This window comes from Gymnogyps californianus, chromosome 11 (assembly GCF_018139145.2).
Source record: "Gymnogyps californianus isolate 813 chromosome 11, ASM1813914v2, whole genome shotgun sequence".
Classification (NCBI taxonomy): Eukaryota; Metazoa; Chordata; class Aves; order Accipitriformes; family Cathartidae; genus Gymnogyps; species Gymnogyps californianus.
The window spans coordinates 20,963,486-20,989,471 of NC_059481.1; the positions used below are offsets into that span (position 1 = coordinate 20,963,486).

A 25,986-nucleotide genomic window follows, 5' to 3' on the forward strand; every position below is an offset into this window, starting at 1 on the left:
TTAATCTGGTAATTTTTGGAAGCGGGGGGGGACACATGCCACCCAGTTTCTCCCCAAGGTGCCCCTGGAAGCTGCTTTTTTTGCCCAGTGATGCTCCAACAGCCCTGGGCTGGTACTGGCCTCAGCCATGGAAATACTCCTTAGTGCCATGAAAATGGCCCCAACGAGGCACTTGGATTCTGGAAATTAATCTTTTAGGGGCCAAACAAATCACTCTTGAATTTAAAAAAAAAAAATAGACTTGTAAAAAAACCACATTTTTTGTCAAAAAACTAATTTGGGTGGAAAACTCCCTCCCAGCTCGGGTAAGGCGCTGTGCCGGTGGGGGATGTTTTACTGCCCGAGGTTCGGATGATGCACGGGGACATCGGTAATGAAAGGCCTTGCTGTGATGAGACCACGGCAGCTCTTGGGACAGGGCAAATACAGCCTGGGTGGCAGGGAAAACCGGGCTGATCCACACGTGCACACGCTTTCAGGCAATTCCTGGGCTCCAAAAAGTCTCTGCTCCCCATTTGGGGTTGCCGCATCCCTGCCAAACACCTCCATCCTCCCTCTTTTTTCTCTGTCTCACACTAAAAATCCTCAAAATTCCCTTTTTATAAGCACAGGACAGCGAGCAAGCACTTTGGGGGACAGGTAAATATTTGCACGGGTATTTTTGCAAACCTCCAGCCCTTTCACCCATTTACCAGGGAAAACGCCACATCTCTGAGCTCTTCCCAAGGACCAGAGCAATTTTGGCCCCACCATAAAAAAGCACAAGCAAAACCCCACCGCAGGGCTAAGGGCAAAGCCCGGCTCTTACAACCGAGCCATCATCCAGCCCAGCCACGCAGAAAACATCCAGGGGATGCTACCCCACTCGATGTCGGGGTAAAACTTACTATTTTCCGCTCGTAAAAAGCCCCGCTGCTGTAGGTGGTGGCGAGGGTGGAGGCACACTCCTCCAGGTACCAGGGCTTGTAGCCGTTCTCGGTGGTGCTGCTGATGGAGATGGTGTAGATGCTGTTGGTGTAGCCGTCGCAGGAGCAGTAGTCACCCTCTCTGCCGCCGTTTCCTGACGCCCAGACGAAAATGGACCCCAAGCCCCTGCGGCCCTGCGGGCAGAGAGGGGATGGGGGGGTGAGAGGAGGCGTCTGTCCAGGATGAGAGGGCATCTCGGCACGGGGAGGAGGGCACAGCCCTCCCCGGTACTGGGATGCCATCGGTAAGCCTGATTTTTGGGTCCGGATGTAGGGTTTGGTGAGGGTGGAAGGATGGGTCCCATCCTGCCCAGCTCTCAGCCCCCTGGATCAGCCCCGACAAACATGCCCCTCGGCTTGGCCAGCCCCAGTTTTACAGGCAGTGACTCCCCGCGAGGATGGGAGAGCCTCTGGCAATGGGGATTTTGGCATCTTCCGCGGGCTCTCCTGGGGGAAAACATCCGGGGTGCTCAGAGCCCCTGGACCAGGCGGTAACACCCGGCACGGCGCTTTCTGGGGTGCAGGAATGGCCCTGCAGGAGGAACCGGCAGGGAACTCCCCGAAACCCAGGTCTCCTGAGCCCCAGCCTGCAAAGCCCCTCGCGAACCCACCCAAACCACCAGAAACCTTCCCCTGCCCTATTTTTTAGGTTCCTTCTGTTTGTTTTTTATTTTTTAATCCCAGCCTTTTCTCCCCTCCCCATCGCTTGGCAGCAACATCTGATGGAGCCATCCCCACCGGGTACAGCTGCGGGAGCCCACCAGGAATTGGGGGGGCGGGAGGGGTGCGCCAGCCACCCGGACCTCCCTGGAGCCGGGGGAAAATCCCGCCCGGCAGCGGCGACCACGGTGCCAACGAGGGGCCCCTAACGAAGCCGACGGCACGGGGGTGAACCGCTCCGTCCTCCATCCAAACTGCTGCCAGGGCACCCGGGGTACCCGCACCCCCAGGAATTACCCAACCATGGGGGTTCACAAACAGGGTGCCGCGGTCCCGAGGGAGGATTTTTGGGGACCCAAGGGGGTTCGGGGCAGGAAATGAAGTGGCTGGTTCGCTTCCCTGCCCCGTAAGGCAGGGCTCTCCGGGGAGGGCGGCACGCTGCCGGGCTTGGCAGGCGATGGAAGCACACGGTGGCGGCGGCGGCGGCGAAGCCCCATCCTCCCCGCGGCTCCTCCTGCCACGGAGAGATTTCGGCGCTAGCCTGGGCAGATCTGGTGTTTACCTCCCTCCCACTGCTCTGCGGCGGCTTCCTCCACAAAAAATAATAATAATAATAATAATAATAATAAAAAAGCAGCGTTGCTCCAGAGGAATTCACTGGGATTTATTGTGGGTTTTAAGCGCCGGGGGGAGAGGGATGGTTTATTACCTGTCTCGCCCTCCTCCTGGGGCAGAGGCTCTCTGAGCTGACCCTGCCTCTGGATACACAGGCTAAGTCAGGCTCTTTCCTTACTTTATGAAAGTTTTCATTATCTGGGCTGCCTCCCAGCCAAACTGGGTGGGTATTTCCCTAGCAAAGATTTAATAGAGCTGTCTGGAACTCTGCAAGAAAAAGTGCAATTGCAAAGGGAATTGTTCCCCTGCCCCGCGTCACGGAGAGCTCGACCCAGCTCGCCAGCCCACCAAGTCTGCTGCTGGCATCTCCAGTCCCACTTCCCAGGGTTTCCTGGATCTCTGAGGCGGCGGCATCCCAGCCCACGTGCTCGGCACAGGCAGCGACCGTCCGGCTCTCCAACACTAAAATCCACCTGACTCCAAGGACCAGCCCTGCTGCATGCAACCCAGGCTTTCCCAAATCACTAATTGGAGGAATAAAACCAGGCACCAATTGCCAAAAGCGTGCGGAGGCGTAGCAATGATTTTGATTGGGATCAGTAGATGGGGAGCCCAGATCTCCCTTGCATCCCGCACCCCGAGCGTGGCAGCTGCAGGTGCTGAGAAAGGCTGCTCGGTCCTGATCCAAACCCACATCCCCGGGATGCCTGGGCAGGGCTGCGCTGGAGGAAAGTGGGTTCGGAGCCAGCACGGTTGCACGAGGACACAAACGGGCACATAAATGACACTACAGCAATGCACACCTAACACCTGACAGTGCTTGCCGGCAGAGCGAGCGCTCGCCATGTATTGCAATTCCCTCCGATTGGAAAAAAACACGCTTTCCCTTTGCTCTCAAACAAGCAACTACCAAGATTTCCGTGAGCAGACCCGAAACACCCAACTTCTTTATTTGCCATCCTCCTAAGCCAACGCCATCCCGGCAAGGAGCTCCTGGCCGCTATAAAACCTGGATCTGGGCATCATTTAAACCAAGGAATCCCTGACCAAGGCTGGGGATGATCCAGCTCACTCCAGCAGCGCATCGGTCGGATGCAGGATGCACAGCATCTCCCCGCTTCCACAGCGCTGCCGGGGCTTGGGTGTTTCCCAAATGGCACTCCATGAGAGCCCAGGATAAATATCCCCTCGTTAGCTCGGGAACTAATAAGGTGTGGTTGGAGGAGCGAGAAACAAGATGATAAATTAGCCCAGCAGAGTCCTATCGCTAATAGACAAAGGTTATTTTAATGTTTCCATTAAAAACTCAATTTTAAGGATTTATAACTCGATTACAGCTGTTTGCTTGGGCTAGAGGTGGCGGCTAACTATCTGCTTGCAGCTTTCCTCGTTATTTAAGGAGAAGTCAGCAATTAAGAGCTATGCGTGTGGGATAGTGGGTGCCGCAAACACTGGTGGCAGTGGAGGAACTGATGTCCCCTGGGAGACAGAAGCAAGCATCCTGAAACAGCAGAGCTGTGCCGGGCAAGTACCCTGCTGCCGCCCATTTGCTCCCGCATGGAAAAATAAGGTCTAAAAAGCAGCTTGTTCCCCCATATTTACACGGCGTGAACTCCCCGGCACTTCAATGGATTCCTCGGCAGGCTCACCGCCCCGGCAGGAAATCAAGTAAATAGTGGGAAAAACACTCCACCCTATTTTTAGATAAGAGGCAGGCTGCATCGCCCCGGCCTGCGGCCGCCCCAAATCCCATCACGCTGCGAGAAGAGGCAGCAGAGGCAGGAGTGGAGGCAGGGAGCAAAGCTGGGGGGGTTTCAAAGCCCAGCCTGGGGCTACCGGTGGCAAAACCCCAACCCCAAATTAGCCGAAACACCCGGGGGACACCCGCTGCAGAGCCCCGAGCCGCCGCGACACTTACCCACGGCACCTGCCGAGCTGCCAAGAAAGGTCTTTTTCCCGATGCTTTTAGCCAATATTGGGCATTTTTTAAAAGCGCCCAAAAAGAGATGGGGTGCGGGAAGGCCAGGGCATCCCCAGCGGGGATTGACAGCTGTCAATCACATGTGACGCCAGCTGAACCCTCTCACTGGAGGACTTCAGGGACAATAATCGGAATTTTTCCTGTGCCCCTGTGGCCGGATCCTGTGGCGGCACCTGCGTCCCCCCCCAGCCATGACACAGCCGCTCATTCCGGGTGGAAAACCAGGGAAATGCTTAACGTGATGGAGACCCCCCAGAGAGGATGTCGGGGGCCTGGGGAGGGTGAAGCAGGGGGGATGGAGATGTTGGGGGGACGGCCGCTTCCCTCCGCACCGGCACCCATGGGGACATTTTGAGGTGCAAAGTCACCCCCCCCAAGAATCGCTTTGGGTTTCTCAGCCCGGCAGAGCTTCGCAACTCAACCTGGGGCCTGCCTGCTCTGCCGGAGCTCTGCCCGGCCGCCGGCGCTGCCGGATGCTCCCGCCGGGGCCGGCCGTGCCGAGGGGTCCCACCGGGGCCGCGCCATCGCCAGGCACCTCCCGCTGTCACCGCCCTCAGCCGCAAAATCCACCGGAGCTCTTAGGGACGCCGGGGAAAACTAGGAAAAATTAGAGATGATTCGCTCCCCCCCCCCCGTTCCCGTCCCAGCCCTAGCGTTGGCATCGCCTCGGCGGGGCCGAGCCGCCCATCCCCGCGCCGGACCCCGGGCCGGCCATAGCCCCGGCACGCGTTCCCCGTGGGGCAGGAGGAGGAGGGCAAGTGCGTCTGGGCGCTGCGGGATCCACACCTTTTTAATGCCATGCTCAAAAGCCTGTTTGGCCAATAGACCAGGTCCATCAACTGTCTTCCCATCATCATCTGGCCCCCAGCTCGCGCTGTAAATGTCAATGTAATCGGGTCTGATGCCAAGCGACTTCGCTTCAACAACATCTGTTACATCGCCATCTAACATACGAATGCCTAAAAGCACAAAAACATCAGACATTAGGGCTTAATGGCTTGGATGAAAGTGCGAGGATTGCAATCAAAGGGCTTTGTTAACGGCGGCGGAAACCGCACAGCTCAGACGCGCCTGGAATAGCTTCAACCCGCGGCCCCGCACGCGAACGAGCCCGGCAGCGGGATGCTGGGGAGCTATTTTGGAAAGTTTTCCGTGTTGCTGGCTTCACGGCAAGTGATGCGGAAGGGGGTGTTAAAATTTGCTTCCCCTCCATCGGCGGGGATCGGGCGGTGGGAGCGGTGCTGCACTCCCCGGCGGCAAAATCCCCCTGCTAAAAACCCTTCCCCCCCCGCCTTTTAATTAATTAGCTAACTCATTTCTCCAGCTGGAAGATACCGGTGTTTCCTGAACGCTCACAGCCCCCCCGGCTTCAGGCACACCAGTGGGATGAAGTCTTTCCCCACTCATGGGGACGACTGTGACCGTCCCCGAACCCCGCCGCTGCCCAACTGATGCCACCGATGCCCGGGAGGGGGAGAAGCCCCAGGAGAAGCCCCAGGCTGCAGTTTGCACGGCCAAAATCAGAGCCAGGACCCCAACCCATGATGGGACGACGATGCCACCTGGGATAACCTCACTTCCAGCCGGGAATGCTGGCAGGCACTGGCCAGGGCGGTCCGCAGGCAGAACCCACCAGCCACGGCGGGACGGGCTGGGGGATTGCTGCACACCCCCAGCCTCCAACTGCTGCAATATGAGGGTTACAACCCCCTCCGCTCCCCATTGCCCTTTCCCTGCCGGATTTCCCCCTCCGCACGGCGGGCAGAGGGTGCCAGGCACCCTGAAGGGCTGCCCAGAAACAGCCCTTGCAGGAAAAGAGATGCTGGAAATTTCAGCATCGTATTTTGCCAGCCAAGGAGAGTCCAGTTTATAAAAATGCATTTCCCCTTCCACATGTATTTTTTCTTAAAGCAAACAAATGCAGGCAGATGTCATTACAGCTGCAGCTGCGCTCTGGACACCAGTCAACTCAAATATCTCTTTCCGACGCTGTCCCCTACCAGCCAAAAATAAGCTTGGAAATATAAAATCAGGGAGAAGAGCAGTTCCCAAAAACTTCCTCTCTTTGTCACGTTAACAAGAAAACATGAGAAAAAGGGGAGAAAAGCCGAGCCCGGTGTCTGAGCTGCGCTCGGCTGCGGCGCAGCAAGCAAAACCAGCCAAGGGATGGGGTTTTGTGCTTGCTAAATGTGGGCACGTTCATCAGTGAGCCCAAAGCCAACCCAAATTTAGCTCAAAGTCAGCCCAGAGTCAGCCCAAAACAGCTCAAAGCCAGCTCAAAGCCAGCCCAGAGTCAGCCTAAAGTCAGCCCAAAGCCAACTCAAAGCCAGCCCAAAGCCAGTCCAGAGACAACCACCCAGGATGCGGGAACCCCCTGGTTAAATAACGGGGGGCAGGAGGGAGCGGGGAAGGACGCTGCAAAATAAATGAGCTCTTTGCCACGCGGGGAGCAATACCGGCCTTCGAAGCGAGCATTCGAGGAGAGGGGAAAGGAGGAGGAGGAATGGCAGGAGCCCTTTTTGTTTCTTGAGCAGCAATGTATTTTGCCCGGAGCAAATGAAAAGCAACGCAAGAGCGCTGAAGAGCAGCCAGTAAAATTAGATGGTAGCTCTCCGAGTGTGACAAATAGGCTTCCCCAACAAGTCGTGCTCATTAATCGCTGCTTTATTTGCGTAATCCATCTAAAATCACTCTCACTGCAGCTATAGTGCATTTTCCTCCACGATCCCAAACTTGATATGGCTACAGAGTTCATTTTTCCTCTTTGCCTGTTCACGTTGTGGGAAGCCCACAGCCTCTGCCCTCTGGCAGGGGCCTTGCATCGCTCGATGCCTCCCCAGCACACCCCCAAGGCAAGGCACTCGTGGAAGGAAGCAAATTAAAATGAGACCCATAGGTCGTTATAAAGTCAATGAGTAACGCTCGTCTCTATGGCTGCTGCGGAGAAACGGGCTGGAAAAGGAGCATGAAGGCAACGACCTGATCCTGCAGGATGCAAAACTGCCTTACACCCCGCCGGGAGCTTTGCCTTGCTCTGCCGCTGCTTGGTGTGTGCTTGGAGATGGTTTTTTTAGAGGCGAGAAGCCTCTAAGAAGCAAGAAGCTATCCCACGTGCAGAAGGCACAGGGGATGGGATGGGATGGGATGGGATGGGATGGGATGGGATGGGATGGGATGGGGGGATGTGTCGCAGCCTTTACAGCCCCTGCCACTCCCCCATTCACCCTCCCCGGGGTTATTTCTTCCCTCGGGGGTTTTTCCCGGCACAGGGAACCGCTGTCGGTGCTTGGCCAGGAGCAGGACTCCCTGTGGGCACCGCTCCCGTGCGGACACAACCCTAACGAAAGCTGCTTCTTGCACGGCCAGGATGAACAAGCCACGAGAAGGAATTTAAGCCCCAAATCCACCCATGGGCGCTTGGGTCCATGCTCTTGATGGTGACTTCTCCCAGCGCTGGGGTGGTAGAAAGGTTGCAGTAAAAGCCCCTCTCCCATTCCAGCCATGCCAGGGACGGAGCTAAAACCCCCGGCGAGGACCCGGCTCCAGGCATTTGTCCCCTACCTGGTCAGCGTGGCTGGTGGGACACCGCACCCCCATCCCACCCTGACACCCCCATCTCCCCGGCGGGTGCTATACCAGCCTGGGCTGGCCAGAGCAGCCCCAGCTCAAACCAGCCTCCAAAACCAGCTAGGCTAATGCAAATGAACTCTGCGATGCTAATTACCATCAGGATCCAATTTGGTGATAAAGATTCATTTGCTTCCCACGCATCGTGTTATTGGAGGGACCGTGCAAACGTCCCCCGACTCCACGCAGCTCCGGCCCCCCACCTCCTTGGTGTTTTCCCCATGAGGGTATTTTGGGGGGTCTCCCCAGGGCCCCCCCTTCCCCGAGCAGCTCATCTGCAGACATTAACCTCACAAACGAGCAATTTCAGCTCTGAAGCTAAACCAGCACCACCGACCATAGCAAATGCGGCCAACCCAAGGACAGCCCCCCCCCGAGAGCAGCTGTGGACTTTTGGGGCGAAACCGCCACATCCTCGATCCACGTGCATCCTCACGGTGAGGATGCAACCCAAGCAGAAGATTTCCACGCCAAAATACATGGAGCTGGGCTCCCCTGCACCCCCTATCACCCATCCTCCCCCAAGCCCCCCCCCACCCCGGGACTCCCTGCAGCCGGGGTACCAAGGAGGAGCCTCTCTCCTGGCAATATTTGGGAGAACAGCATCCCACCACCCGCCCCGGGAGCCCATCGGTACGGCCAGGGTGGCCGCGGTCCCTCGGAGGGACAGCAAAGGGCAGGGGAGCCGCAGGCAGGCGCCAGCCTCACCTCCGATGTGCGCGTTGTAGGCAATGCCCACGATGCAGTACGAGTTGTTCGCCGCCGCCGCCACTTCCCCCGCGCAGCGAGTGCCGTGCCTGCAAAGAGAAATCCCCCGTGAGCTGATGTCCCATGGCGAAGGATCCCTCCAGCCACCCCCCACCCAGCAACCGGCCCCGAGACCAGAGTGGTGGAAGAAAGTGCCCCAAGAGCTGGAGAGCCCTTATCCAAAACCCACAGCAAGGGCTGGGGGATGGAGGAAACTAAGGAAGAAAGCAATTTGCTGTTTGCATTTTGCACCTAAATGCAATCTGCTGTTTGCATTTTGCACCTAGATGCAATTTGCTCTTTGCTTTTTGCACCTCGATGCAACTTGCTGTTTGCATTTTGCAGCTAGATGCAATTTGCTCTTTGCTTTTTGCACCTTGATGCAACTTGCTCTTTCCATTTTGCACCTTGATGCAACTTGCTCCTTGCATCTTGCACCCAAATGCAATCTGCTCTTTGCATTCCTGTTTCCTTTCCACACGTGCCACCACGTGCCCATCCTGCTTTAATTGAAGCCTAGAAAGTGCATCCAAGCTTTGACATCTAAGCCAGCCAGCCCGACTCACGTGGTTTAATCCCCGACCACGGCGAGGAACCCCCCCCGTGCATCATTCCATGGCTCAAGGGTTCGTTAGCAATTAGCGTGGTTGCCACAGGCTGGATTTGCATTAAGCGCAATGACTCTGTGCAAAGCCCGTAATGCAGCATCCTCTGCAGCGCTGGGGATGGGGAAAGGCCACCGACCTGGAAGACACCTCAGGGGGGACACCCAGCCCCGGGGACCCCCGCACACCCCAGCCACGCAGACACCAGCTCTACGGCAATTAGCATCACGTACTTATTCTCATTGCTGGCATCGTAGCGCGGAGTCGGGTCGTGGTCATTCCCGTTGACGTCGTAGCTTGCAAGAGGGTCCTGAAAACATGTTGCCACCATTAGATTCGACTTACCAGCACAGCACGGGACAAAGTGGCCTCAGCAGCGGCGCGGTCCTGCTTCACCCGCAGCCGGCGTGGCGGCCAACGGAGCCGAGCCGGGCAGAAAATGCCATTTTCCCCTTAGTTTCTGACTATTTGCTCCGGATAAATAGTTTTGGGCTGCAGCCCTGCATGTTTCCCAGGGGAAACATCCTGCTACCATGGGGGCAGCTCCTCAGAACCCCAAATCCTGCTGGCTCCGGCACCGTCCCCGCCCCCACCGCGGCCATTTGGGGTCTGAGCTGGGGCTGAGCGGGTTCGTGCAGGTTTTTGGCTCTGCCCTGGCGAGCCGGAGGGAGGCGGCCGCTTCCCAGCTGCAAAGGGAGTTTCCCCCAAACCCTCTTGTCTCAAAACCTCATTTCCTTCTTAAAAACATCTCGAGCTTTTTAGAAAAAAACCCTTTTCTTCTAATCTGCCAATGCACAGGCTTAAACTGTGTTTATACGCTGAAATCCTCCATAAATCAATTCACTGGGAGGACCAGCCCCCGCCCATCCATCCCCCAGCTCACATAGTTTTGCAGGAGATCGGGGTGGTTCCTCTCTATGCCGTCATCGAGGATGGTGACCACCACGTTTTTGCCGGTGTAGCCCCTCTGCCAGGCTGCCAGGATGTTCATCTCCGACCTGCAGCGACTGCTTTTATCGCCGCAGTGCTACAGGGGGGGGGAAACACAGCTGCAAAAGGGCTGCAACCCCATTTCAGCCCATCTCAGCGAGCAGCCAGGCTGGGAGCCCATTTAATCAACCAGAAAATATATTTACATCCCACCCCCTGCCATATAACTCATAGATTTGTTATAACTTTACTCCATTGATCAAGGCCATCCAGCAGCCGTTAATCCAGGCAACGCTATCTCCCTATTATTCTTTTCCTCTTCCATTTCAAATCCTGCGGGCTCTTCAGTTTTGAAGCGCTCATTTCCTTTCTGCGCTTAATTTTCAATGAATTTCCCTGTCAAATACAGATCAATGAGGCAGGCAGGATAAAAACGATATTGTAAATAGATGGTTGCAGCTCTTGGATGGGAAAAATGCATCGGTGCTGCAGCTGCGCTGCTCCCAAGCCTTCGCTGCGCAGACCATAACGAGGGGCTGCTAATGAGGGTGAAACACTTTAAACTATCCTCTCCTGTGTATTAATTTCCAATTTTAAAATCCTGCTGCCAAGCACATTTGCTGCTATTAAGGTGTTTCAATATGGGCCGTGCTGAGCAAAGATTGATGATGAGTTTGATTAAAAATAAATTAACTCCCCTGTAAAGCAGCGGGTTCCTCGCGGGGCGGCGGCGAGGAGATACCCACCAGGTACCACATGTTGGGCCACACCGGGTCGTTGAAGGGCAGGGCGTGCGGCTCGCCTCGGACCTGCCTCTTCACCCGCCGCTTCACCTCCTGCTGCTGCAGCCAGTCCACCTGCAAGCAGAGCTGTGGGTCAGCATCGCCCGCGGGCACAGAGCCCAGCATCGCCCGTAGCCACAGAGCCCGCCGTCGCCCACCGAAACGGGCTGCGGGATGCGGAAGCGGTGCGAACCGCAGCCTGGACCCATCCCAGCATCACCCCGTGCTCCGGCAACCCCCGTCTCCTTGGCCAGAGCTGCTGCGGAGGTAGCAGCTCCGTTTTGGGGGAGAAAGGATAGATGGACAGACGGACAGGGCAAGCTCAGCTCTTTGTAGTTTCCGAGCCAGGGACCAGATTCCTCTCCCGGTGCGGCAAAACCCTTGAGCATAAATAATGTCGCCTCCAAGCACATGCCTAAACCCCCCCGGCTTAACAAAGCACTGAAGCACGCACTGAGGTCCTGCTGGAGACAAACCACATATTTCAGTGTTTAGTCAAAGTGTTGGAGAAGACTTAGGTGCTTGGCTTAATTTTGGGGCTGATTCTTCCCCCCGGCCGGGAGGCAGCAGCAGCAGCAGCTCAGCCTCGAGAGCTGGCTCCAGGGCTGCTCATCCTTCAAGCTCCTCTCCTCCTGAATAAAATAATAAAATTGGGGGCTTTACCCAAGCACAACATGTGTTTCCCAAAAATACGGGACGACCACACACGGCCGTAGCAGGTCTCGGGGGACGCGGCCAGCTCCGGAGAGGCTTTTTTGGCACCGGCTGTGGGCAAGGTAGCCTTGGGGCCGACCGCTCTGACATTTGTTTTCTTTTCAGTGGGGCATGACATGCGAACAGATCAAACGGGAAATGAGCCGGAAAAGGCCGGGATTGGGAAACACCGGTGTTTGCCCACGCCGCTGCGGCGGGAGCTGCCTAAGGTGCCGGTTTGGGAGCAGCCGCGTCCCATCCCTGGCGAGCATTTTCCCCCCCAGACGCTTTATTGCCCACAAAAAGGGCTCTCCTGCCTTCAGCATGGAGATGAAACCCAGTTTTATTGAAAATAGGTTGTAAAAATAATTTATAGACCAAATCTTTACACGTGCTCAGCTGGGGGGAGAAGGGAGGCACCAGCCGATGAGCTGGGAGGGCTCTGCGGCACATCCCTCCTCGCCAGACACTTTCTTCCCGATGGCCTGGGGTCCTTTGGGAATGGCAGAGCTGCTCGTGGGGATGTCTCTATTCTTGTGACTAAGGTTTTGTAATGAAAAGAATAAAAATCCAAAATGCAAGTTTTTGTTGGGCTCATTTATGTGAAACTGTCAGCTGAACTGAGTTCTTCTTGCATGGTTTATAGCTTTCTGACTTGGATGGAGGTGGAAGGGGAGCTGTGCATATCAGAAACCTGACAGTTTGCAGCCTAGAGCTTGGTTTTTAAACATATATATTTTAAAGAAAAAAATTGTTGAAAGGAAAAAAATACATATTTCATAGAAAAATAAGTTTCCACACTGCCTTGGCTGATGACAGCATGCTGCTTTGCTTATACGACAATGGATTTAAGCATTGGAAGCAAAAATACAACTTAATGGTCTAGTTAAAAAAAAAAAACAACCAAACACTAAATAGAGAATATGGCCCAAATACCCTTCTTTCCTCCTTAAAGCAGCACTCCTTGGCAGCATTACTGTGGGTCTCACTGCCCGAGCCACAGCTACCACCTTTCCCTGTGGCTTCCTGGATGCAGGAACGATGGAAAGATGTGGGATTTCGCGGGGTTTTGCCAGGAGCTGCGGTGCCTCGCGGGGATGTCTTCACCTTAAACACGCTCCTGATCGACCCCAGCGCCGCGAGCCCGGGGGTCGATGGAGAAGTCTTGTGCGGACGCCGAGAAAGCAGCAGCTTAACGGCATTGATTTCAAGGGGGGGTTGCTAAATTGATGCGGCTGGCGTGGGAAGACAACGGGTGAGCGGGAAAGAGCCCGGGGCATCCCTGCAACGGCTCCGGCGGCTTGTGAAACTGGGATCGACTTCCATCACTCATCTGGGGTGGGGGAAAAGCTTCTCGGAAATTTAATTAAAAAAAAAAAAAAAAAGTCTTTTTGCTACTAGAAATGGCCAAAACTGTTACAACACAGTCCTGAGCCTGGGGGGTCCCAACTCCATCCCTGTGAACCCTAATTAGCAATAACGAGGCGACCCTGAGTGGCACCAAAGGACCCTGCGAGGAGGCACAGGTATCACCGAGCCGAACCCTTCGCCCTTGCTGGAAACAGAGGGGCAGCTTTTCATTTTCCCCCTTACTTTGAGATTTTCAGTGGGTGATGCCTGGGTCCAGCCACCCAGGGTAGCTCCACCAAACACGATAACCAGCACAGGCAAGGATGCAACTCCCTTTGCAGCTCCAGAAAAGCAATAGCTTGACTTATTCCAGTGGATGTGCAGGAATTAAAGCAGAGATCCAGGACAAACAAGATGGCTCCAGCTCATATTTGCCATAAAGCACGGCAGAAATAATTTAGGTGGGGTTGATTTTGCTATGGTACGTGGCCAGAGGTACAGGGACTGAGGCTGTGACATCCTCTGATGAGGATTTAGAGACCGGAGCGGTGAGGCTGAAGGCTCAAGCACTGCGAGGACTAACAGGAGCATCCCAGCGAGCTGGAAAAGTTTACGACGATGAGAGCTGCAAGGTGAGCCCGTACGAGGGGCAGCACAGCATGGCATGACCCCGCTCTGCATCCCATTGCACCTCCACGCCTCTTACTCTCGCCACCATGACCTGCCCCCAAAACTTCTGGATTTGCTACATCTCTCCTCCCCTTCCATCACCTGCCACGTCGCTTGGCTCTTATCAGCCCCAAACAGAGCGGCCGCCGGGGTCTCTTGGGGCAAGAGGGGAGCTCGGCAGCAGCGTGGTCCCACAGGGACCAGGACCCGGGGTGCTGCCCCGTGTTCGCTGGGTCTCCCCCTCCCCAGCCGCCCGCATCCTCGGGATGGAGGTCTTGGCCATGGTCCTCTTGCCGGGACCTGGCCCTCGTGCCACTGACCCCTGCGGCAGAGCAAACCGATAAATAACGGCGCTGGAAACAATAGCCCCTGGAAGGCACGAACCACCCAACATCTGCAAATGATTGGATTTGCTGGTTCTTCGGGATTTCTGCAAGATTTGTTTCCGTCTTCACTATTCCAGCTTGCATCTCCTTGTGCTTCGCGGTGATGTTTTCCTGCGTTGCGCCTGCTAAGCTGGTGCCATCCAAATGCCAAGACATCTCCAAAACGATTTGCAAATGTGCATGGGAGAGGGGGAGAGACAACACATGCCAAGAGGTCTTGAAGTCCAAGTGATAACGAAGGATTAAGAGAACAGGAGCTAATTGCTCTAGCATGCAGTCCATAGAGCAAGGTAAGGTAAACGTTAATAAGACTAAAAGCCAGTTGATTTGGTTTGGATTATTACTAGACTCATTTAAATGGAGGTATTTCAATTGCAGAGCTGAATTCATCATTTGCTGGGATGTCTGTGCACCTCCCTGAGGGCAAACAGCTTTAATTAGAGCCCAGCACACTTCCAGGGCACCGACGCTCCCCTCGCTGAGATTTCCCCCGCCGGCAACGCAGCCACGCGTGTGCCTCCCCAGAAATGTGCTACAGACCCTGTCCAAATATTTAACAGCAAATCTCTCCGGAAAGCTGGCTGGCTGGGGAAAGCAGGGATGCTGTGTGGGTCTGGAGAGATGCTGATGGGACCTGTTGTGCTGAGTGGGTTGGAAATGTCTCCGGAAAGGGCATCCCAAGGGTGGCCAGGAGCATCCCAAGGGTGGCCAGGAGCATCGGTGCAAGCACCAGCAGCTTGCTGCAGCATGGGTACTTTCACCGCAATGGATTTTTCCTGCATTTAGTTCCCTCTCTCCCCAAAAAACAGACCCTCCCCACACATTAACCCTTCCCCTGCTCTGCAGAAGGAGCATCTCGCAGGGCTCGGGCGCCGGGTGGAGCTGAGGGAGGAGGAAAGCCGGGGCAGAGCCGCAGCCCTTCCCTGCCACCCCAAGCCCAGCTCACCCAGGTCCCGCCTGTCCCTCCTTGCCGCCTTCCCCCCCCTCCCCGTTACTTTTGTCAATTCAGCTGCGCTGAAAATCCCTTCGGATGCTTGCTCTAGGAAAAAGCAATGCAGAGCTATTGCCAAGGATTTCACGCATAGCAACCATTGAGGCAGCAAGTGTTGTGGCAACTGGATCAACACCCTGAGCATGCAACAGCCTTTCTATCCTGGAAGGCTTTTTTCCCCCCTTTTCTTCCTCCCGGCTTTCAGGCAGATGTTAGCGTTTAGTCACTTCTAAGTATTTTTCATCACCAAACGACATACCCATGTCCAATGAGTCACCCCGTGCATTCACAGGGCTACAGTTCAAGGATAACATGTCATTGCAAGATGCTTGGGCTCACGCTTGACCCAGCCCAAGCCAACAGGCTCCTCCAGGGGGAAGCGGGGACCCCCATCCCGCCGGCCCCCACAGAGGCTGGGGGACCCCAGGCTGCCTAGCTCTGTACCTTGGGGTCCATGCGGAGGAAGTTGTGCGGTCCCCGGCTGCTCAGCGTCGAGCGCTTAAACGTCTTGCTGTGGTGAAAGTGGTAGTAGTTTTCCAAGCTCCCAATCTGCCAAAAGAGAGTTTTTTTTTTTAAAAATTAGGTTTTTCTGTGGTTGCCCCCCATTTCGGTGCTGGCAGCATCCCTTTGTGCATCAGTACAGCCGTGCCCCGCACCGCAAATCCCTTGCTCACACAAAGCTCCCTGGCAAAGCTGGGGTTCAGGGAGGGGATGCGGGCACTAACCCCAGTGCCACCGCCGTGGCAAACAGCGCTGGTGGCTGGACGCTGCACCGGCACAACAGAGCCCAGAAAACATTTTTATGAATTTTCACCCGTTAAATGCATCTTTGCAAACTTCCATCAGCTCCCAAGCACAAATAATGAGCTAAAAATGAGCTCAGCAGCTGCGGCGGAGCTGGGGGAGCTGTGCCTCATCGTGCTGCTTTTCCCCACCCGACGCTCCGGCTTCGCCCCAGCAGCAAGAACAGCCCCCTAAGGAGAGGTGAACGGGATCCCTGCTAGCCCTGGAATGCTCCTGGGAAGTGCGGGATATAAATGTGCTCAGCCTGGAGTCAGGGATGGCAGCAGGAGGAGTCAAAAAAAACCCCAAAAATCTCCAAGCAAACCAACCATCCCTCCCAAGGGATGTATAACACATGCCCCAGCCTAGAGTCCCTCCCCAGCTGTAAGTGCAGCCCGGGAGCGAAGGCGAGCTGGGAAAGGCAGCCCCACTGACTCCCTTCAGCTCGGGGAAGCCCCACGCTCCTCTTTTACAAGTTTTTGCCCTTTTTTTTCTCTTGCACGGAGCTGAAACGTCCCACATTTGCAGGAAAACACCGTGCCAGCCATGCCACCCTGCCAAGCCCCGAGGTGGCTGCGCTGCCTCCAGCCCTCTCATCCCGGCAGCTGGAGATGCCGCAACTCCACTTTTTCCATCCCAAAAGCACGGATAAAGTCCCGGGGCTACGCAACAAGCCAGGCGATCTCGGCCAGGTGCCACATGACGAACATCCCACGGGGATTCACAGCCGTAGGGATGGGGATGACCCAAAAGCTACGCACACTGGCATGCGGCTCCCACGTCACACAATTTTGGTACAAAATGGGTCTCTGCTATAAATTCCCTTTTCCCTGAGGCTGGTTTTCTTTCCCAAAAAGCTGTCCCATGGCCAGGAGCTGGATGCTGCAGGGAGGCAGTGGCAGTCCCTGTGCCTGGCTCACAGGACCAGGGCGAGCCGTGCTACCAGCCCCCATCTGCGACCCAGGAGCCGGGGTGACGTCCCTGAGGCCACGTGTGACCCAGGGGCCAGGGTGACGTCCCCGAGGCCAGACCAGGCCAGACCAGGGCTGGCTGCAACGGGACAGGGGGGAGCAAACAGGTTTGTCCGGTCCAGATGCCGAAGCAGATGATGACAACTACTTACATCTTTATCACACTTCATACCTTGAGATGTGCCAGTGCCTCTTAGAAGCATTAAATATTTAATTAGTTTTGTTCTGCCTTTTATGCCAGAATGTCATTTCACCGACTTTACTGCCATTAGTGTGATTTTTGCAATTTGTTTCCATTCAAGTTCGTTTAAAACCGCACCCCCCGCTGCCTTTTTCTTTGCATTACAGCATAGCTGTGCATTTTCTTTAACATCTACCTGCTCATCGCAATCTGCATTTGGCTTTTAAACCCCATTCCTCAAACCCACTCGCACTCAGGAAAGGGAAGGAGGATGCTTCAACCTCCCCATATTTTAGGGAAACCTCACGCGAGGCCACCCTGCCTCTTCCTCACTCTGCCTGGAAATCCCGGTCCCGCAGCCCGGGTGGTTCAGCTCCGCATCCGCCGGCTCAGCCTGCAATTTGCAGGTTTATAATATTCAGTTTATTCTCATCTCCGGTCCCTCCGGCACTTGGCGTAACAGGATCACACTCTATAAACAAGCATCGGCTGAAGAAGTGCTTCTGTTCCCCACCGGAGCAGGCACGGGGCTTTTTGGAAATAAATGCGAAATTACCACGCGATGCAAATCAGCAAGAGGATGGGGAGGGAGACGACCCCATCCCAGGCTCTGGGGATACGTGGCCAGAGCAGCAGGAAAAGCACCCTGTGCCCCAGGTTCTTTATCCTCCTGAGATTTATGGAAGGAAAAATGAGAAAAACCCTTCTCATGTTGGGGCTAACTTGAAAGCCGGCCCCGCTCTGAGCAGAGGTTGGACCCGGTGACCTCCAGAGGCCCCCTTCCACCTAAGGTATTCTAGAGGAGAAACACTTAAAAATGCCACTTTTTTTAATGGAAAAGTGTTTGTTCTCCTCCTTGAGGTCAGTCAGCTCAGTGAGGGCTCCGCAATGCAACCCCTGGGGATGGGAGACGCCCAAGAGAGTTGGGTTTTCTCCTGCGTACAACACCAGCGAGGCCACAGCCCCATGGCCACAGCGATGGGGACGCTGGAAAACCCAGTGGAGCACCCAAGAGGCACGTAGCAGGACTTTACCAAGGGCTGGTCCTTCCTGGCTACCCAGACAAGCAAGCGTACCCATCGGCTCCTGACCAGCCAGAAGACAGCTGCCCACGCTGGAAGGTCCCAGCTCCACCGCAGAGGAGATAGGCCAGGTTGCCACCAACTGCGGTTACAAAGCCCACCCACTCGAAGCCCAGGAGACCACGCTGAGCAGCTCCAGACACTCTCGTTCCCTCACAACTATCGACCTTGGTTTTTTTGGACATCTAACTTCTGCCGAGAACGTGCACGGGAGGTTCTCGTTTCCACAAGGGTCGATTTTAATTTTCCCAAATGATTTGCAGGTTGGGGCTGAAGTTTCAGAGGAAATTTCAGATTTTTCGAGGCAACTTGAATTCGTACCTCAACAAAATGAAGAGGTTTTCTTCCCCGCTATAATTGAGGCAGAGGAAGCCCTGGCTGGTGCTGCCCAGCTCAGCTGGGCTGCAGGTGGAGCAAGCCAGAAGCAACATGAACACGTTTTGCACCCTGCAAAGCCATCGTCACTACGCTGAGGGTGTCGATGGCTCCACTTCCAAAAAACCACATGCTTGCCAATGTCATCTGGCCAAATGGGGAAGAGTTGGAAGCTGAAGGAGCTACTCATGGCCCCGACGGGACCCAGGCGGTTAGAAAGATGTGGAGATGCACAGCAAGAGGATGAGAAGCAACAAGGTGCAAGGGGAGAAATCCTAACTGGGTATAAAGAGAGTAATTCTTTGTGTAGGGTGGTGACACACGGGCCTGGGGAGGTGGTGGGATCTCCATCCTTGGAGAGCTTCGAATCTCACCCGCCTGAGGCTCTGCACAGCCTGATTTAGCCTCAGAGTTAATTGATGGGGTCAGACCAGAGACGTCCAGAGGTCCTTGCCGACAGGAATTACTCTACAAATACAGTCCTTAACAGTGTTAAAGAGAGGTATGATTGCAAGGGGTTTGGCCACCTCCTGATCTCCTTTTCCATTCCCCTTTTCCCCTTCTCCCCCAAAGCCCAGTGCCCCTGAAAGTGGCACCGGGGCAGGGAGAGGCACCCAGGAGATGCTCCTGCAGCAGCACCCAGGAGATGCTCCTGCAGCAGCACCCGGCTCTCCTGATGCACTGCCAGGCGGAGACGAGCCCAGCGCCCGCCCTGCCTCATTAACAGCCATTAGTCTTTCCAGCAGGCTCAAGATCGCTTGTAGCTAACAAGGCATGGCAAAGGAGAGCTTTTTGGGAGCTGGACACCACCGAGGGCAGCACTAGAGCCAGTCAGGGCATTGCTGAGCCTGTTTCTTCCCAGCGAAGAGGACTTCACCAGCATCTCACCCAAATCATCCCATTTCTGCAAAATGCAGCCGCATCGGCGCTGGCGTCCTCCAGGAGAACGGATCCGGCTGGGGAGGCCACGACTGCTCCCCTCCTGGGGACACCACCCAATCCATCGGGAACAAGAGCTCAAGTTGCTGAGCTCCTGCCTTCGGGAATGTCATTCTCAGATGGTCACGGCTGGATTCAGCCCAGTAAGGACTGAGCCCAGGGCTGCGAGGACACCATCGCTCCAGCATCCCCCAGATGACAGGAATCCAGGAAAGCTCCAATTCCAGCCCAAAATGAATCCTGTCCGCCTCCTGCACTGCAGGTGAGACCACTGAGGATGTGCAAGCCCTCCCAAAACTTACACCGTTGGACACCGCACAAGGAAAAATTCATATAAATCCTATTACCGGGATAGGAACAGGCTCATCACCACCCTCGGGACAGCGGCGGAGGCACTGCCCGGGGCACCGGCACCGCACAGCCCTCGCAGCACCCTCAGCCAGGGCCTGTCCCGGCTTGCCCCGGCACAGCGCAGCAAACAAAGACCGGCGGGGAGGAATGAGCAGGTGTTTGGGGGCGTAAAGGCTTTTCCTTTTGTTTAATTGTTTGCTTCACTTAAATAGAAGTTGATGTAAATGATTCCCCAAGGGAAATGTCACTCTACCGTGACCCAGAAGGGTTTAAGAGTGTCTTGGTGCATGGGTTGGGCACAGGAATATGCGGGGACAGCTTGGACATGGGGCAGACACCTGTGGGTGCAAACCCCAGCCATGCCCTTCCCAGCCAGGAGCATGTCAGGACCCCCGGGATTGCATCTCGGAGGAAAAGAGGTCACCAGCCGCCAACGCAGGGCTGAGCCTCCCTTGCACCCAGCTGGATCACTCCCTGACCGTCACCTCTCCTCCTCCCTCGCCATGTTGGACTCCACCACTTGCCTCCACCCAAACATCTCCCCAGGGCAGGGTGATATGCCCTTGGCAGGGTTTTCCAGCAGGTTTTGCACAGGATCAGGCCCCTCGGGAGGGCACATCTTGCCAGGGACGGTGCCATCCCCAGCAGCTCCACAAGCGGAGGACGCGGCAGGGGAAGCTGGGGACACCCAGGCCCCCACGGGGTTCGGCACACCATGAACCCCGAGCACAACGCAGCAAACGTCACCCGTGAGCGCACGCACGCAGGGAAAGCAGTTCCTCGGGGTTTGGCCCTGGACAAGCTCCTGTGGGAAAAGCCCGAGGGGCTCGGGGGAGCTGGAGAGCTGAAGGCAGGGTGTTGAGAGCAGCTGGGGAAGCCCCAGCAGTGCACGAGCTCCCAGCATCCGCGGGAAAGGCGGGAGCCAGGAACACCCTGATGCAACCACAGAAATATTTCCCTTGCTCTCCAGCCTGCGCCGGGCTGCCCCAGGAAAGGGCTCGGGGGGAGGGAGGGAGGGATGCTCCGGCGGGGCAACGTCGTGCCCATGGACCAAATGCCTCCAGCATTGCAGGGATGAGCTCGGGAAAGCCGGGATGCCGGGGGGGGGGAGCAGATGCTCCAGTGGGGAAGGAACACCGCAAAACCCTGCACCAGGAGCTGACATTAGGCTGATGCAAATCAGGAGAGTGGGAAGCTCAATCAAGATATTCCCTGGCTGAACAGGGATAAACACCGAAAAGCCCTTTGGGTTGCACAACCACATTCACCCAGCCCTGCGACAGAGGCATTTGAATAATATAAGTGATTTTCTCCTTGGTGGAACGAGAGCCGAGCACGGCAGGTAGGACACAGAGGGTGGGACGTGAGGGGTTATCCCCCACGGGAGGTCACGGACACCAGTGCAGGAGACAGTGTCCCTGATTCAGCCTCCCCCCCCCGAAAATTTGTTTACGCAGCACCCCGTGACTTTAATTATACTTAAAAGCAGGGTTGCGATATAAAGCAAGGTTATAATTTATAGTCCAGGAGACACCTTGGGCAGGAAGACAACCTGAAGTGCCGCCCAGGCAGAAAGGCGCTGAGCAGCCGGGCGGCGCGGGAGGCGATAAACTCCGGAGGAAACTCCGAGGACACCAGCCCTCATCTGGGTTTACAGAGAGGATGAAGAAATTGAGAGGAAAAGGAGTCGCCGTGACGAAAGTCGCCTTTAAGCCATCCGTGTGCTTGCAGGGGATTGAAAGCAAAAGTTCTTCGTGTTCCCAAAATCTCCGATAAACCCGGGCCAGAGAGTCCAAAGTTTGTTAAATCCACAAATGTAACTTTCCGGGATGGGAGGAACTTGTGCAATCCCCCAGCCGCTGTGGGAGCGGGCTGTACGGGGCGAGGGCACCCCGAGGAGCGGCCGCCCGGCTCTGCCGGGGCCGGGGCGGGGGGGAGCGGGGCCGGGGCTGCCCGGCCGCCCCCCGGAGCCAAAGCGCTTCGCCAGCATCGCTGCATCGTCCTCATCCCGACCGCTCCGGGGGGCTCCCAGGGCCCATCTCCCGGTCCTGGGGACACCCCCCCCCCGGCACCACTCCGATCCCGGGAGACCCGGCAGCTCTGCGGGACCCCCGCCGCCGCTCCGCTCCCGCGACCCCCGGCAGCTTCCCGATGCCGGGACCCACAGTGCGAGACCCCACGCAGCTCCCCGCTCCCAGGATCCTCCGCAGGCTCCCGGTGCCGGAACCCCTGGCAGCTCCCCGGGACCCCCAGCGCCTCTCCTGTCCCGGGACCCCCCCCCCAGGCTCCCCGGTGCAAGTCCCCCTGCAGCTCCCGGGAGCCCCGACAACTCCGCGGCCCCGGGCCCCCCCCGCCATGCTCCCGCTGCAAGCTCCCCCCCCGCAGCTCCCCACTCCCGGTACCCCGGCACCTGCCTGCCCCCCCGCTTCCCCCCCCCCCCCCCCCCCCCCCCGCTGCCCCTTACCTGCCCCAGGCTGATGTACCCGTAGGCGGCGGCGAGGCGGGCGGCCTCGGCGGGCCCCCCCGCACCCGTACGGCCCAGTGGTTGGTGTAGACGGTGCGGGAGGGCTCGGCGGCGGCCCCGTGCCCGGTCAGCGCCAGCGGCAGCGCCAGGGCCAGCAGGCAGAGGCGGGCGGGCGGCGGGGCGGCCGCGCTCCCCGGGCCGGGGCCGGCTGCGGCGGGCATGGTGCGCTCCGCGGTGCCGAGCTGGGCGGAGCGGGGAGCTGCGCCTTTTAAAGCGGCCCCGGAGCCCGGCGGGGGCGGGGGATGCTCCGGAGGGGGGGGGGTGGGGTAGGGGGGTGGGGGGGTGGGAAGGTGGGGGGGGCAGGCGGAGGCGGCGGGGAGGGCCCGGCCGGGCGGCAGCGCCGGGAAAACGGGCGCCCGGAGGACGGGGAGGCTCCCGGGCGCTCCCCCTGCGCCCCCCTGCCTGCCGCCGGGCATCCTTCCTGCGACCCCTCCAGCCCCCTGCAGCCCGGTACTGCTCCCCGGAAACCCCCCTGTACATCTCTGCATTCCCCCCCCCCCCCCCCCCCCCCCCCCCCCCCCCCCCCCCCCCCCCCCCCCCCCCCCCCGCATGCCTCGGTGCAGCTCCCCGGACAACTCCTTGCATGTCCCCTGCACGTCCCTGGACAACCTCCTGCCTCCCCCTGCATCCCCCCTGCATGTCCCCGGACAACCACCTGAATCCTCCTGCATCCCCCCTGCATGTCCCGCTGCTGCTCCCGGGAAACCCCCCTGCATCCCCCTGCGTGTCCTCGGACAACCCCCTGTACCCCCCTTCATCCTCCCTTCGTGCCCCGGTGCTGCTCCCCGGACATCCCTCTGCATCCCTCTGCATGCCCCGGCACTGCCCTCCGGGTTTCCCCCTGCGCCCCTCTGCATCATCCTTTGTACCCCCACATCCCCCCGGGTATCCCCCCTGCATTCCCCTTGGCAGCCCCTCATGCTTCCTCCCAGCTCTGCTCCCCGGATAGCCCCCTGCGCCCACCTGGGCAGCCAACCTGACACACACCCCCCCCCCCACTGCCCCCCTGCAACCCCTTGGCACTGACCCCTGGCCATCCTGCCTGCATCCCCCCCCCCCCATTCCCCCTGCATCCCCCAGGCATCCCTCCCCACCCCCCATCCCTCTGCACTACCCCCACAGGCATCTCCCACTGCACCTCCCCCCTGCATCCCTCCAGCACTGCCCCCCATACCCCCTGGGCATCTCCCCTGCACACCCCCCTCCTTGACCCCATACCCCGGGGAATCCCTCCTGCACCCCCAGGCATCCCTCCTGCACCCCCAGGCAAACCGCAGCCGGCTCTTCATGGGCTCGGAGGGGAAAGTCCAGGAGGGGCTGGCTGATGGGCAGGATTTTGGGGCAGGAATCTCCGGACAAGCCTGGCCGTGGTGGGCACGAGGGGCACCACGGGGAGCCGTGGGCACGGGCAGAAGGGCTGGAGTGCTGTCTTTGCCTCCCACGGACACCATTCAGGGGACGGCAGAAAGCTCGTGGGATATTAGAAAATAGGCTTTGTTAGGGAGAAGGCAGCAGCGCATACAAAGGACGGGCTCAGCAGCAGGTCAATGATGCTCTGTTCCACAGCTCTCCCTGCCAGCGCGGACAGAGGCCCGCAGAAAGCCGACAACCGCCCCAAACGAAATCGATGTTTCACTCGCATCACATCGGAGCTTCCCTCGCATCACATCAGAGCTTCACCTGCATCGCGTCGGAGCTTCAGAAATGCCCCCGCACAGCTCCCAGGGCTCACAGGGCCCCGGCGATGTACTGATGAGCTGTGCCAGGCGCTGCGGCTGCAACCACAGGCTGCAACCACAGGCTCCGGCCGGGATGGCCTCGGGGCGGCTGTGATTCCCGGAGTGGGTGTCGTCTATTTTCCAGGCCCTGAACAGATTGGAGAGGTATTTGGGGCACAAGCCCTGGCTGCCAACCAAAGCGTTTACAAGATGCCCTTGCAGCTGCCCCCAGCCCCGTCCGTCTGAATCCAAACCCCTTCCCAAGCCCCAAACAGCTTTGCAAAACCCACCTAGGTTTAGCCCCCAGGCGAGGCGGCATCCAGAAAGCGATGCCAGCAGCAGGGAGGGGGCATGAGGTGGCTGGAGGGGGGCACTGAGCGCATCCTGCATCCCATCGCCAGAGCTGGAGAGGAAAATCACGGTCTCATTGCCATCGGTTTGTACCAGCCCTGCCAGCGGGCAGGCGAGTTCGTGACAGCCCGAGTTAATAGGAAAGTTCCCCCAGCTCAGTGGCGAGATTAAACCAAGGGAAATTTATGAGGAGCCTGTTCTGCGTCAGACAGGGCCAAAATCCTCCGGCAGCTCCCACGCTGGGCTGGGTCTGGCCCATTCGCAGGCAGCAAATACATGGAGAGGGGCAGACGGAGGCGAGCCCCCGCGCCAGCGGCAGGCTCGTCCCGTGCAATTAGAAATATCAGCGAAATGGGGATTTGGAGGGTTTCTGTGTGCAAACAGAGTGCATTGCACTGGCAGCGAGGATGGGACAATTTGCTGCCGCAGGCAAAGGGGAGTTTGGTGACTCTCTGCGCCCACCCTAAGCTGTTGCTCGTGGAAATCCCTGCGGGTATCAGTCACGGCATGTGGGGACACTGGAGCCACATGCTCACGTGAGGGCTCATCATCCCAGGCATCCTCATGGGGCTGCCCCATGTGCTGCCTGGGCAGAAGCGATGGGTTTGTGCGTGGCCATTTCTTCTGATTAAGCAGTGAAGGATGGTTTCCATTAGTACAAGCGCGCTGCAAATCCAGTCCTCACTTCCCATCTGGTTTATGGGCTTTTCCTCGAGTTTGCTGTTGGTTAAGGTATGTGAGATGGATGAGCAGGGCTGGCGGGTGCTGTGCGTGCTATGTGTGCGATGCACATCGAGAGAGATGCAGCGGGGCAGAGCCAGAGGAAAGGTGAGAATAGATGAAACAAACCCCATCCCTTTGGTCTTGCAAGATCCACCTTGCTCTGCTGGGGAAGGTCTGCGGGGGCTGCCCGCTTTTGGCAGGGGCTGCAGAGGAGGGAAGAAATATCGCCACGGGGAGCAGAGAAGGATGAATGGGCTCCGGCAGCAGCAGGGAGGGCTTAGGGCTTGGTGCTGGGAAAAGCTTTCTGATGGCAAAGAGAGCGATGGGAAAGGGGTTGCCTGGAGGGGATGCAAAACCCCATCGCCTCCACGTTAGGTGACGAAAAACGGGCAAACCCCGGGAGCGCCTTTGCATCCTGCTGCAAGAGCCCCGCAGGCAACGAAACCCAGCAGCATCCTGCATCCCAAACCTTCCATCCCAAGGCCATCAACCACAGCTCCCTGTGTATCATCCCAGGGGATAGTTATTGTCGCTGGTAAAACCTTGTGCCCCATCGTGGGTCCGGCAGTGCCCGGCTAAGCCTGCAATAGCAGGCAAGGGGGGTTAAGACCCTTGCCTGAGTGCTGACTGCAATGCTGGGACCCACGTTTCGGTGCCCCCCAGTCCCCGCACCGCTCCTCCCCTCTCTCCCACTGGCAAGATTTCGAAATTCAGAGTGTATCCCCTTATGTCCTGGATGGCAATTTTCCCAGCCGAGCCCGCGGGATTTACCAGGGGTGTCAGGAAAACCAGACTTTGGCCCCACATGCTTTGCAATGAATGTAGACTAAGGCAGAGGCTCCATTTTAACTCTTTTCCTGGGATTATTCGAAAACCTGGAGAATCACTGCGAGACACGGGCGACGCAATAAATTTTGCGAGCCGAGCGGTTAAACAGAAGCCACTGCAAAGACAGCACGGAAAGAAGCACTGCTGAACCAGTAGTTT

At 57.5% G+C, this 25,986-nt stretch overlaps 1 protein-coding gene across 1 annotated transcript in view; it reads right to left on the reverse strand.

The window, feature by feature from the left end:
* Positions 1-22,225, reverse strand: part of PCSK6 (proprotein convertase subtilisin/kexin type 6) — a 37,323-nt gene extending 15,098 nt beyond the window's left edge. Inside the window, 8 exon segments of the mRNA XM_050903374.1 lie at positions 888-1,100; positions 5,008-5,180; positions 8,557-8,645; positions 9,434-9,510; positions 10,084-10,227; positions 10,877-10,987; positions 15,446-15,550; positions 22,148-22,225. Coding sequence (XP_050759331.1) covers positions 888-1,100; positions 5,008-5,180; positions 8,557-8,645; positions 9,434-9,510; positions 10,084-10,227; positions 10,877-10,987; positions 15,446-15,457 — 819 coding nt within the window. The 5' untranslated portion in view covers positions 15,458-15,550; positions 22,148-22,225.
* Positions 22,226-25,986: the final 3,761 nt, after the last annotated feature.